At 33.2% G+C, this 14,977-nt stretch overlaps 1 protein-coding gene across 1 annotated transcript; it reads left to right on the plus strand.

Annotated features, from left to right (window-relative positions):
- The first annotated feature begins 12,058 nt into the window (after positions 1-12,058).
- On the plus strand, positions 12,059-14,028 carry LOC132174006 (uncharacterized). The gene is made up of 3 exons (XM_059585722.1): positions 12,059-12,485; positions 12,647-13,445; positions 13,818-14,028. Exons 1-3 carry the CDS (start codon positions 12,059-12,061, stop codon positions 14,026-14,028), a joined length of 1,437 nt encoding a protein of 478 aa, XP_059441705.1.
- Positions 14,029-14,977: the final 949 nt, after the last annotated feature.

Consider the following 14,977-nt stretch of genomic DNA (forward strand, 5'->3'; position numbering starts at 1 on the left):
ACACACCTACAAGTTTTTACAGATTGAAACACGAGGGTTATTGTAATTAGAGGGAGAGAGAAAAAATGGACTTTTCTTTTCTTTTTTTTCGTTTTTTAATTTTAAATTATCTTGTAAAACATGTGACTTGGAAAGTTGAAACTTTTAGTAGTGTATTTTTACAAAATTAGATAATAAACCTTTTTTAATAATATATATATATATATATATTGCGAGAATATATATTATATATTAGTCACTCTTAAATTTCTAAAAACCAAAAATCTTCAAGTTATTTTATTGATTTGATGAGATAAAGTTTTTCTTCAAATTTAGTCGGAGGAACTTCCTTCAACTCAATTTATAAAAATGACATGTGTAATTTGAACATGTAAGATGTACATAACCACCCATGGAGTGGCCGCGAGCCACCCCTAAGGTGGATCGGGGTGGCGCTGTGAGATGCACATAACCACCCTCCAATTTGAACATGTGAACATGTGAGATGCACGTAACCATCCTCCAAATTTATTTATTTTTTATAATTTTTATATTTAAATTTTAAATTTAAATTAATAAAAAAAAATTAATATTTTAATGAAGTAAAATAGTGTGTTTTGGCTGGGACTAACGGCTGTTTAAAAATTTTGACGGTAAGCATTTTATTGTCATTTCGATTGACCCAATGAGTAAATTTTCGAAGAAAAAAAACTTATAGATTTTTATATTTTGGAGGGTTGACTCAGGGACTTATTGTACAATTACCCAAAAAAAAGAAAAAAAAAGAAAAACACAAGCTGAGAGAGAGAGAATCAATGTGTATATTCTCTATATAATCAACGTTGATCTACAATAATGAATGAAATGTACTTATATACTCGGCTACAATGAACTTTATTGGAACTAGTGGCTCATATTAGAATATTAGTGGAAGGCCAAGTAGATGGGAGCGGAGTGAACGTTGCGATAGCGGTACGGTACGGGGTATTTTGGGGATTTCTAAAATACGTCTGTACAATTGGAGTTTAGGGTTTTCCTATGTACATGTTATGATATAACCCTGAATCATTAATAGTAAAATATAGCCGCACTCTCTGTACTTGTAGGCATATTGCCAAACCACGTTAAATTTGTGTCTCAATTCTTTCTTAATCTCTCTCTTTTCGATTCTATATTATTCATCATTGTTGTGCACTGTAACAACAAACTTTAAGATAACAGAACTGAGAACTAACTAACTAACTTCAACTTCACTCACTATTGAATTTACAACTGAAAAAATCTGTTAGTTTATTAGAGAAGTACTACACATCCCAATTTTTCTTTTCAAAAGTTTGTTTCCAAATGATGTGTCACAATCTCATAAGATTTATTATTTTGAAAAATGTGGCACCAACTCATGGGATTGTGACGCATTGGAATAAAAATTTGGAATGTTTAGCATTTCTCAGTTTATTATATACACATGTACAACCAACTCTCCAACTTTGCATGTCTTCGAGTTGTCTGATATGTAACACCCCCAAAATTTAATTAATTCCCGAACTTATTTACTTCCAAGGGATTTATTTGTAACACTTGTTTAGAATATTGATCTCATAAAAATCATTGAACTCTTAGTACAAAACCATAACATTTCTTTGAAGACCAAGAATACAACCCAACACATGAAGTATTAACTAACCTTTGAAATCCTTGCATGAAATCATATCCTTTTTTCTTTTAAAACTTCCCACTGATTCTCAAAACAAGATCTAAATCATCAATCAACATGTAGAGGAGGAATCATACAAGAAAAAATTAACATGGCAAAGGGTTTATAGATTTACCTTGAAAAGAAAGGTCAATAAGGGACAATCTCTTAGAATTGACAGAATCTCCAGTTTGTTTTAGGCTCTCTCTCTTCTCCCTCACTCTCACACACTTTGAGGCTAGAAAATTGTGCAAACAAGTTTTCCCTTGATTCTTAAGGTTACAAAGGGCTAAGGGTCAAGTTTTTAAGGTTTTGAGTAGGGGTGAAAAGGCTGGCGGTTATTAACTGTTCACTAATCGCTTTTGAAGGCGGTTAGGAAAAACCACTAACTGCCTTTATATTTATAAAATTATATAAAAATCTACAAAAGATGTCATATGTAATAAGGTATTATCATATTACCATAAAACGGGGTCATTTTGTTTTTTAAAAAAACAAAATTAAATTTTTAATTTTTTCTTTAAAAGGTGGTTAGCGGTTATTATGATTATTAATCGCTAACTACCAGTTAACCGCCTAGGTGGTTAGCGGAAACAGTTAGTAGATTTGACTAACCGTTTAGGCAGTTACGATTAGCGGTTTTAGGCAATAACCACTAATCGTAACCGTCTTTTAACCCATAGTTTTGAGTACTCAAAATTTAAGGCATACCAACATCAATCCTCTAAGTAGGGGGGATTGTTCCTCTTCCTTCCTTTCTTTCTTTATTTTTTTCAAATGCAATATCGAATTACACCTTATTTTGAAATGACGTGTAATTTTAAAAGAGTTTGTACTTTTAAAAGGATTTTATTTTTTGGGTTGTTACATACTAAGACCATCTTCGGTACCCAACTTATAACTTCACCATGCCACGTGGACTTTCAAAATAATTATCAAAGTGCTCACAATAACATTTTTTTTTTTATTAAAGGGAAAACATTTCATACTCATTCATAGATAAAAGGTCGCAAGCAAGAGCTCTTACAAACAGAACAAAAAGCTCTGAAACAAATCATAGACGAAGCTAAAGTTACAGTCATCAACCAAATAGGCCAAACAAAGGCAACAACATCCACTAACCCATGACTATTCATCAAGTTTAAGTTCAGATCTGCACCAAACAAACACAATTCAATGCATAAGTAGCGCTTATTCATTGGCCCTGAGAGCAAAGAACCCCATGCCGAAACTCATCATCATCGACCTGAAAGCCAGAATAACGTTTATATTCATAGCCCAAAGGTCTAAACTAAAAGCAAACGAGCAGATCATAGAGGGAGGCAAGAGCCTTATTACAAACAAAAATAGAAGAAAAAAAACGTACAGGGAAATAAAATAGGAAAGTAAATAACAAATATATAGAAAACAAAAATACACCAAAAGGAAAACCACAATACAAGGAAAATAACAAGAGAAGCACACTAAGTGGATGACAGAAGCCGGAAAAATGCCGATCGCGTGATGGCTGGAAACTGGCATGGAGGATGCTGTTAGAAGCTCATCGCAGGGGGACACGTGCAAAGACCCAGCAACAGACGGTAGATAGAAAAGCAGGCATGGAGGAGATAGGCGGCACACTTAAAGAAACTGGGGGGAGAGTTTGAGTGAATCTCCAAGAGTAGCACCCACAAAGTGTGCCAAACAAGCAAGAACAACAAGAAACAAACACAAACACCACGAGAAGCAAACGACAAATAACAGGAAAAATCAGGAAGGGAAAAAAAGCCACAAAAACATAACAGAAACAAACCACAACCAAAATGATGGATCCGATGCAAAAGGTGGGTTGGACACTGACAGATCTAGAGAGCAGGAAGGCAGGGCAGAGATAGATGGCAAAGGAAAAAGACAGCATGGTGGAGAAGGGGGAGGGAGGAGGCCACGGAGCTAGGGGCATCAAGTAAATAAGCTAGCTCACCACACGGAGGGGGCGAGGGGAGGAGGGAGGCAACCAACGACTGTCCCTCCCCCCCAAACCTGGGTTTACCTTACCTGTGTAGCACTCTGCTCACAATAACAATTAAACTTATACATAAGGTGCCAATATATACTTTATGAAAATTCAGTGGCATATTTCATCATAAATATTAGATAAATTCTAGGGATACTAATTTCATCAACGTTATCAAAAATATAGTTGGATATAAAGCCTACTTTACATATAGTCCATATCATATGCGATCACATGACAATCAAATGTGACTTTGCATAACTTATATGTGATATTTCGGTATCCGGGGAACTATGTGATTAGGGGCGGAACTGTGTAAATGTCCTCCAAAATTTTAAAATTACCCTTAAACCTCACCCATAAAAGTCTAGTTCCATCCCTATATAAGATGCCAATGAAATTCATTGACCAAATTCTAGATCAAGTTACGGATGTTTTTTTACATGGGCGAAGCTTGAATTTTTATTTTTTATTTTTTTAAAAAATAATAATAAAAAAAGGCAATTTAGTTTATTTCATTAAAAAAAAAAAAAACCATATAAATTAGAAGAATTTTTAAAATTTGGACTACTTTCCCAAACTTATACGTTTTTTTTTTCAATTTTTTTAAAGTTTTCTTTTTGTTTAATTAGCCAATGGCTTATGTAGAGGTTCCTAGAAAAGGTCGCCCATGGCTTTTGTTTGCTGAGATTATGACACAATTTTATTTCACCATCCAACTCACCCAACTCTTCATAACACGTGGCATTTTAATTGAGTAATGTTAGACACTATTTTTTTATTTTCTTAAAGTTGATGTGACTTTTAAAATTATCATTAAATTTTAGATGAATTATACTTAAATTTTGATCTAATGATAATTTTAAAAGCTACATCAACTTTAAAATGATAAAAAGAGAATAAAAAGATAATCCATAGTATTACTCTTTTAATTAGACCGTCACATTTGGTGGGGTCTTTCTTTATTGAATAATAACCATGGTCCATGGCCCTAGCCCTCCAACATCAAGAAAGTTGTGAGTAGTTTTTTTTTTTTGAAAAAAAAAAAAAATTATGCGTTTTTTAAAACACACTTTTTTGTCCGTGATTTGAAAATATATATATTTTTATATGAAAAAATTTTCACAATTTCATTTAAAAATGTACTTTTGGCCAAAAAAATCATAAGATCAAACCGACTCTTATTTTTATAAATGACAACATATTTGTTAATGGGTCTTAGAATTGATTTTAAAGCTTGGTATTTGGTATTTGATACAGTGATTTGGGTTGAGAGTATGAGATGTGATGTTTATTTTTTATTTTTATTTTTTTATTTTTATTTATTTTATGAGATTTGATGCTAATTGTAAAGCATATTACTTATAAATAAATAAATAAAAAAATGTAAAGCAGATTTGGGTGGGAGAGGAGTCACAGCCACAGATTTCCTTAACAATGCATCAATGCCTACTGCCAAAGGAACAGCGACGGGTTGCCCAACTCAAGCCCTGAGGTTGTAACAATTTTTTATTTTTTATTTTATTTTCAATAGTTGACTAATATATTATATATATCTCTTTCTTTATTAAGAAAATATGAAATTTTAGCTCTTTTTCTTTTGGGTAAGTGACTAATTTTTAACCCCAAAAGATTTTGGGATGAAGAGGTATTCCATCATTTATTAGATTGAAAATAACAAAATCTTTTTATTGGAAATACTTGTGTAACTCTTTGGGGTACTTTTGGTCCATATCTTATATATATAAGGACAAAAATTTCCTTTAAACCGGTCTGAAAGAAATATCATTCAACCTATTTAAAATAGTGACAAGTATCTATAAACATTTAAAACGTTAGTCTAAGTTAGTAAACTATTAGTAATGACCTTAAGAATTAAATGTGCGTTTTAAATGTTATGAGACACTTTGCACTATTTTAAATAGATTGAAAAATATTTGTAGAAGAGGGACAAAAAAAAAAAAAAAATTTACTAAAATGAGATAATTAGACATTTTAATCAATTGGAAGAGACTTAGACCCAACTGCAATCTTTTTCATGTAGATAAAGTGATGAAGCATCCAAATGCATGTGAATGGTGGAGCAACTACGCAATGTAGTGAAAGGCCCATTAAAAAGTGTAGTCAATTTATAATAATTGATGAAAACAACTCTTTCGTAATAACTCAACTTATATTATGTTCATATGTATTTGAGTTTCACATTTTCAGCCTTCTCTAATCTATAAGCTATTGATTATGTGAATGAAATTTTATTTTATTTTATTTTTTCTGTTTGAGCCGTTGGATCATACCTACAAGCAAATACTGAGAACTTGCTTGCTAGGATGCATGGGAAAGGCATAGACGATGAGAATCGTAGGTGCTTAATCAATCTCATCAAGACATCAATGGAACCCAAGACAACTAATACTAATAGGATTAAAAATTTATATTTGGGAAGTTGAACTCTAACCCTATTATATGCCTAACCACTTTAAATATTTCCTTAAGACTACTGAACCACAAAATGCTATATGAGTATATGTTTAGGGTTTTTTTTTTTTTTTTCCTAATTAAAAAGGGCAGGAATAGATAATCAACTGTGGCTACTCTATTTGGGTGTGACCATGATAACACCTATTCACTAGGAATTGCTCATGGTGGATATTGATGGCAGGAACGCATGCACTCCCTCAAAACTAATTGAGTCATAGCCTAATCCCCTAGTACATGCCCATCCTTATAAAAATTTTCTTAAGACTACTAAACCATCGTCACTTTGTAATAAATAAGATGGGATGCTTTTTGCTGAGACAAAATTACATGACCTGACTTTGGGCCTCATCCACTTACTAAATTCTAGCCCACGCCGAGGCCTTCATCCATGTACAATCCTCCATCAAGTTGAGATTTTTTTTTTTTTTTTTTTTTTGGGGTCTATTCCGGGAAATTTGATTACTTAATCCAAAAAGGGAAGTGCTAGGGACTCAAACAAATGAACAAAAAAAAAAAAATTAAACTGATGTAGCATATCATGAGTGGTAGACAAGGAACAGATAATTTCATTTTTTTAATTTAAAAACTCTTACCACGTCAGTTTGTAAATTTTTCTGTGTTCATTTGGTTGGCTGCCTAACACTTTTTATTTAAAAAGTAGTGAAACCAACAATATAACATTCTAAACACAAAAATCTTAAAATTTTAGTTTTTTGTTTTCTTATTCTTAAAACAAAATCATTAACTAACAACTCAAACACAAAACACTTGTAAAAACACAAAAACAATTTTAATCTTTATCTCACACCAAAACACTTTTTCAGATAAAAAAACAAAAAATACTCTCCAAAAACATATTAATCTAATGGTTCTCCTAAAATGCCATTGGCACCATCAATGAAGCTCTTGATTTTTATTTGATTGAATGGAATCTAATTCACATAAAGGTAACAAATAATGGTCTCCATGTGATGATCTCATTAAACCAGATGTGGGAAATAATATTAGATCCAAATAAAGATCCAATAAGGTTTTTGCATATTTACCACTTAAGTAATTATGATTATGATTCTTATACAAAGTTTGCAAGCCATCACATGGCTTCTCCAAAACATATCTCAGATTTCATTGAACATCTTGTTCTTTATTGTTACCTAGAAGGCCATATCAGTCTTTTGAGTCCTTATTCTCTTAAAGATTGAAATAAAAAAAATAAAAATTAAAAAAATTAAAAAAAAATATTTAGAAAAAAAAATAAAAAGAAAATATGTATTATTCCACCCCTTGTTTTTTCTTTTCTTTTCTTGTTGTTTAAAAAATAGTTTAGTTTAGTTTTTTATTTTATTAATTTTTTATTTTAGTTTTTAAAAGAATATGGGTATTATAGGAATATAATAAAAAAAATGGCATTTTTGGCACACCTTAGTAGTTTGATGTATTACTTTAGCACACTTTTAAGTTTTATAGGGCTATTTCAAAAATGGCTGTTAGTTGAGGTTTTTTTTTTTAAAAAAATAAACTCGAGGAAAAAAAAATTAGGCTTAAACGCTCCTTTGTTATGATCCATTAATTATTTTCTAACATAGGCCCAACTAAATGGACCTACACACTACACACTTTAAGCATAACGTGTTGGGCTCACCCAAAATCAATTCTATGTATAAAATAAGGGATGTTAGTGTTACCTAGTAAATGTCCAAAAAGACTTTAAAGAGATAAAGGGTTGTTAGTGTTACCTAGTCAAATTAGGATACCTATGCTTGTTTCCATATCAATTTTGCATTTTTATCAAGCAAGTCGGCATGAGTGCGCTCGAGCTCACTTTTGGTGCACTTGAGCTCACTAGAAGTGAGCTTCAGCATCTCAAAAAGTCACGCTTTAAACCCAAAATCAACGAAAATTGCTTGTATCTCCATATAAAATCTGAAAACACTAAAACAACACAAAATCAAACAGATAACAACGTTAAAAAACTAACATATGCTAGTTAAAGGGGTTGAATGTGCAATATTCGGCACTTATCAAGAGCGATTGATTCATTCTCCCTTTTGGACTTTCTTAAGCCTATAACTCATTTTGAACATTATGATGTTTTCAAGGATTCCTTGCTTCACCTTGATTCCAAGAGAGAATTTATAAAAAAAACTTTAAGCTTTCTCTTTTTTGATGTTTTGTGATTTAGTTTTTCAAACCACACCATTCATAACACTTTTTTCATCAAGTCTATGAGTGTAACAGCCCACTCCAAGTGGTATGATATTGTCTGCTTTGGGCTTTAGCCAAAACGGTTTTGTTATTGGGTTTAACCAAAATGTGTTTGAAAGTCGTGATGGTCATGAACCTATCAAAATTCCACAGTTAAGTGTGCTTATATGAGAGTAGTACCAAGATGTGTGACTTTCTGAGAAGTTTGGTTTAGGAGAGCCAAAAGTAGACAATATTGTGTCATTGGGATGGGACGTTATAATTGGTATCAGAATCATTGCTCAACCTAAGATGAGGGAGCGTGCACAAGCTTATGAAGGTCACCAATAAGGATGCTAGATCCTAAAAAGGGGTGATTGTAGTGTCCTACATTGACTGAATATGAGGATGAATATGTGCTTATATGTATACTCGCACCCTTCTTGATATAATGCGTTTTAAAGCCGTGATGGCCATGAACCTTTCAACACTCCGCAATCAAGCGTGTTTATGCGAGAGTAGTACTAGGATGGGTGACCTCCTCAAAAGTCTAGTTCAGGAGAGCCAAAAACGGATAATATTGTATCATTAGGGTGTGGCGTTACAATTGGTGGGTTGCTGAGCAAATTGTTTTTTTCACCCTCCAATTATTATTATTTAATTTTTGTCACCCTTCCCTCAGGTTCTATTTCCGCCCTTTGAGGTGGCAATTTGTATTGGTGTGTTAGGTTTGGGTCATGTCAAGACATTTGTATAATACTATATTGGGCAAACCTAACTCAACCAGTTTAATTAAACTGGTTAAATCCTTCGATCTTAACTCGATAATTTCGTTTCGGGTTCGTGGGTCGTGTTAGAAATTGGCAACTCTAAATATCGCGTGTCGGAGTTAGGTCTTATCGAGGCATGAGTATAAGACTATATAGGTCAACCCTGACCCGACCTATTTAATTAAACTGGTTAGTTTCCTCAACCCTAACCCGCTAAGTTCATAGGTCGTGTTAAAAATTGCTAACCCTAGTGAGAAGTTGATTAATAGTAACTAGAGTGTCGTTTCTTAATCTAAAGGTATAATTGTCTTTTTACATGTTTAATAAGGGTTATAATTGACAATTTAAGTCATGTGTATCGCACCTAACCCATTTTTTGTCAGAGTTAATAGAAAAATATTAATAGAGAAGGTACAATGAATTGAATAGGTAGTTTAAGGGGGTCGATTGTCACTTTTTAAAGTTTGTTGGTGAATGTAAGTATATTTTTTCCTTTTTTATTTTCTGAAAATATAGTCTACAATTGATAAATTTCGGAAGAGAAGAAGAGATGGAAGAGAAGCTGTTAGTGGCCATATTTGTCTCACTCTCTCTCTTACATTTTCAAGAGATGTGTTTCTATAAATATACAAAATGATTACAACCATTGAGCCAAAGATAAGATCTTTTTTTAGATGAATAGCTAAAGATAAGATCAATCTTTTGCAATAGGATTACCACACATTTTAACTGATTATTTCCTTGGCTCTTCTTTATCTTTACTCAGATGCATCCTCATCAGTTTTCTCTTCTATCTAAGACATCAAAATAATGTGAGCAAGCAGGAATGAAGTTGTTGCAAGTGACAACAAGTTTAGGCCAAAGTAGAAATATATGGACTAATATTCATTCTACTACACAAAGAAAATCCTGTGTCGAGAGATGAGGTAACAATACTAGTATTATTAGCCTTTAGCTTTGCATTTGAGGTGAAATTTTTGGATTTACGAAAGAGGAACAACTGCAAAAGCATTTGCCAAGGATACTTTCATTAATTAAGAACGAAATTCGGAGGCTCGAAAATGATCAGATAATGTCCTACTTTCAACCATAGACGATGTCAACCAAGGATTGGTAGATGTTGCTTTTAGGACTCCGCTGAGAAATCAAAGTATTTAGGGTTCTAGGGAGAGTATTTGGAGGAATTGCCAAAAGGACAGTACCCAAAAGAAGCCTACGACTTAACACGGAAAAACTTACTACGTCCAGGTATAACAAAGACTCTTGTAGGCCATGAGAAAGCCTATATATCAAAAAACAGAAATGGTAAATATCATTAATTTAAGGGGTAAATACAAAATTAGTTCATGTGGTTGGCCTAAATTACAAATCACTCATTGTCGTATAACAAATAATTTATAGGCCCCTCTAGTTGGCCTAAATTATAAATCACTTCCTGTGGTATAAAAAATAATTTATAGGTCATCAGGGTAGGCCAAAACAACCGTTTACTCCTAAAATCAAATTTCATCAAGTAACTTAACAAAATCTGTTACTTTGTCACGTCATACTGCTATATTAAATTAACATAATCTATTCTATCCCCAAATTTTACTCCGTGCATAACCTCCCTCATTTTCATCTTCTTCGCCAATATTTGAGAGCATTTTACGAGAATTTGATGGTCACATTTTGTGAAGTGGCTAACAAAGATGAAGATGAGGAAGGCTTACGCATGCGGTAAAATTTTGGAGATATAAGAGATTAGGTTAATTTACTGTAGCTGTATGTAATATTAGCTGGCGTCGTAAAATGATGTGAAAAATCATAATTGTCATTTTTGGAAGTCATACATTGATTCCAGTGAGTAAACTATTATTTTGGCATACCTTGAGGACGTATAAATTATTTGTTATACTACATATAGTGATTTGTAATTTAGGCGAACTACATGAACTTATAAATTATTTGTTATACCACAGGGAGTAGGGAGTGATTTGTAACTTAGGCCAACCACAAGGACCAATTTTGCATTTATCCCTCAATTTAATTCAAATTAAAACTCAAAAAATGGGCCATTGCTGGCATGGTTGGGATATGAAATAACTAAATTTGACATGTTATTTGACATCTTTGTACCTCTGAGAACGATACGCCTAAAACCATGCAATGCCTTCCATTCCCCTCTCTCTCTCATCTCCCTCCATTTTCCCAATCCCTCTCTCTCTCTCTCTCTCTCTCTCTCTGTGTCTGTTATGTGCCAATTTCACTTTCTTAATTTTCATTGCTGACCCTTCATAGATTGACGTAAAGTAGTGCTAAAACGTTGGAGGGCCATTTGGGGTAATTGGTTTCCATGGCTGGAACCTGCAGCAATCTCTCAGGAACTTTGAGGATACTTGGTGTTTAATTCCAGTATGTATTTTATTTCCATGATATGTTAATTGCCTATTAATCTTTCATTAACATATCTATTTTGATATGCCTTGTCTTTGTTGATTTTTTTTCTTTTCTCTGTTTCAATTAGACATGATTTTGTTGCATAATTTACATATAAATCAAGCATCACTTTCTTAATGTTTGGTTTCATTAAATTATGTGAGGCTGATTTACATGTATACCAATATATACAAACATTAATCTAGAATAGATTTTTAGTTTTCTTCTTCAAGCCAAAGAAAACTAATCTTCAACTTTATCCAACTAAGCATTTACATGGCATTCCCTTTCCCCTTTTTCCTCTTATTTGCATGAATTGTAATTATTATGAACTTCTGTTTCATTCCCCCTTTTTTCCTCTTATTCTGACAGCATAAGGTTTGATAATATTAGATGGAATCTGGAATATGGACATCAAGGTGAACTATTAAAGTTTTGAGGAGGCAATTTGTTTCCTTTTTCCATGAAGGTGACCTTCTATCTTTGGAAAAAACTCTAGTTTGAATTCACTCATCATCATTATCCTCTGCTTCTGAGCCTTCAATGGTGGACACCTTCCAATTTGATGCATATGCATCACCCGCTGAAACTACTAGCATTCAAAAACTCAACCAGAATGATAAGATAGGATCCTTGGGGCAAGAATCAAAACCAACATTATTGGCCATGGAACCTGGACATGGAAGCAAAATTGATATTAATATCCTTGATGGGGCTGATCTTTCCATTCCAAAAAAAGGCTTAAGTCCATCATCATCATCATCCAAATCAATTACAGAACCTGGACATGGCAGCAAAACTGATACTGATCATTTGATGGCATATCCTACTACCAATCTTGGTGAACCAGATCTTTCTCTCCCAAGCAAAAAGCTAAGCCCCTCATCCTCATCATCATCGTCTGCATCTGAATCTTCGCCTCAAGATACCTTCGAGTTGGGTGCAAATGCAGTCACTAATTTTTCCTCAGGTACTGCTAACTCATTACTTATTTCAAAATTTGAAGCTACTAAAAAATGTAGTTCAAACCCTTAACTTTGCTTTGATACCATGTTAAATTACTACTGATCTCAAATGCTTAATATAATAGGAAATGGTTAATTTAATTTAATTTAATTTATATTCTAACAGATGCTTTTAGTATCTTCAAACTTGACAAGGACAATGAGATAGGGGCTTTGGAGCCTGATCTTTCTATGAACAAAAAGTTAGAGCCCTTGTTACCACTATCGTCATCTGACGAGCACTTAGAAACGAGTGCAAGTGCAGCCAACAAGTCTTCTTCAGGAAACACAAGCCCTCAATTAGCTTCGGATTATAACAAGAAGGATATTCCAAATACCTCCAATAAACAATCTAGCCATGGATTGGCAGGGGCGCCATCACCAATAGTAGTTTTAGGGCATAGTAATGAATTGAACTTAAAAGAGAAGTCAGCCACACAAATTCCTCCAGTGCAAGTGATGGATCGAAGTGGTGATTCTGCTTCTGCTCCATATAGGATTCCATCTTATGTCTTTGCTAGAACTAAATCTACAGCTCCAATGGAATGGAGTCTCAATTCAAATGAATCATTGTTTAGCATTCACACGGGAAACATGAGCTTCACCAGAGAACAACTCTACTGGATGAGTAAATCTGGTGAGCTGGATAAGCCTGCAGGTGAAGTAGCCATATCTGCTGCTCCTCAGTTGATTGACTTGTCAAGTAACCAGCCACCTCCAACCAACAAATCAACTGAAGTTGACCAAAAAATAGCTACTTTGAATGAAGGATTTGAAGTAAATGAAGGAAAAGCTGCGGCAACAATGAGGGAGGTTATAAAGGAAAATGAAGAAGACTCTAGTAAAGAAAGTTCATCTACTGCAGAAGGACCATCTAATTCAGCTAGCATTTCAAATGGGAGTACGAAGTCTTTTGCTTTTCCAATGTAAGCTTCCTCTCTCTCAATTCTCAAGACCTTTTTGGAATTGCGTCAGGAAATAAGGCTTTTGTATATATAAAAAGCCTCGTTTTCAAGCTTTCCTCAAAACTCAGTTTTGGGGAAAAAAAAGAAGTTTTTCACCAAACTGACTCATTTTTGCTTGGCACAACTTTGTATGTATTAAGAGCACTTTCTAAGCTCTTGAACGCAAGCTCAAACAGGTAATTAGTCTAAATTAGAAAAAGAGAAAAGTGTGTGCACGTATGAGTTAACGCTTATGAGTTAACGCTTAATCATTTATTGAGCTTGTTGGGTCTTTAAGATTGTGAATTCATTTGGCATATTGAATAAATATCTAAATTTTCTTGTTACATGAAGATTGACAGGGGATGGTTCTCTGAAGTTAGGTTCAGGGAGGCAAAAGAAACAGTCAAAATCAAAGCAACTTTCGCGGCCACAGTCTCAGCCACAAACCCCTAAAGAATCACCAAATGAAGCTCGAACGACCCCTAAAGCAGCCCCATCTTTGGCTCATGGCAAATGGCTATCTTGCTTCTCTTGTTGCCCATTTTGTTCTTTAGGACATTGACTCATCTAAACTTTTTGCCTTAATACAAAATCTTGTCACTAATTGAGTACTCTACAAAGACTTGTATATTTGTGCAGGATAGAAGCCTAGTTTGAATCATTACAGGTTATGTTAAAAATGCAGCCTTATATATATATATAAAATCCTGGAGTCTTTTATTCATAAATTTTCCTCCATATGTGTGCGTTTGTGGAATTAGGATCATTTCCAGTTCATTTGAACTAGATAATATTCAGTTAGTTATAACTTATATTGAATGTGTATTTTTCTCCCATCAAAAAGTGAAAAGACAAAAATACTTATTCAATATAACTAATTGAATATTATCCAATTCAAATGAACTAGAGAAAATCCTGTTTTGTGTTTGTGTGTCTAAACATGACATGAATTTAATAGTCGTGTTAGTGTGTATATCGAGAATACGGTAGTTTGGTAACAAGTTTGAAAACACTTTTCTATTTTTTAAAACAAAAGCACACTTACGTTTTTTTTTTTTCATAATTATTAACAAATAATTAAAGACAAAACCTTTTTTTTTTTTTTTTTTAAAATGTAACCCAACCAAAAAACACTTCTCACAAACTTTACTACTTACATCTTTAGCCCAATTTCATCCACAAGAAAAACTTGACCATAAATTCAATGGTAAATTTGCACGTCTTTAGTAGAGAGATGAACAAGATATGTGCAAGGGAACGAAAACAAAGGCCTTGTTTGCTAAACCCCACTATACTATTTATCATCCCACTACACTATTCACTTCATTTTTTTCAAAAAAAATATGATTACTTTTATATTAAATCATTCACTTTTTATATCACATTATTTACTTTTTATTTCTATTCAAATAAAAAAATTACTACAAAACAAAATTTTTTACTTTCCAATACCACTTTTTCATTTTCCCATATCAATAATTTTTATTTATTTTTTATTATTTTTATCCATG

This window comes from Corylus avellana, chromosome ca3 (genome assembly GCF_901000735.1).
Source record: "Corylus avellana chromosome ca3, CavTom2PMs-1.0".
In the NCBI taxonomy this organism is placed as follows: domain Eukaryota; kingdom Viridiplantae; phylum Streptophyta; class Magnoliopsida; order Fagales; family Betulaceae; genus Corylus; species Corylus avellana.

Excerpts from the sequence above, each read along its gene's own strand:
- LOC132174006 (XM_059585722.1), top strand. The coding sequence starts at position 12,059 with ATGGTGGACACCTTCCAATTTGATGCATATGCATCACCCGCTGAAACT. Across the intron at positions 12,486-12,646 it reads AGTCACTAATTTTTCCTCAG|ATGCTTTTAGTATCTTCAAA; the intron begins GTACTGCTAACT and ends ATATTCTAACAG. Across the intron at positions 13,446-13,817 it reads AAGTCTTTTGCTTTTCCAAT|ATTGACAGGGGATGGTTCTC; the intron begins GTAAGCTTCCTC and ends TGTTACATGAAG.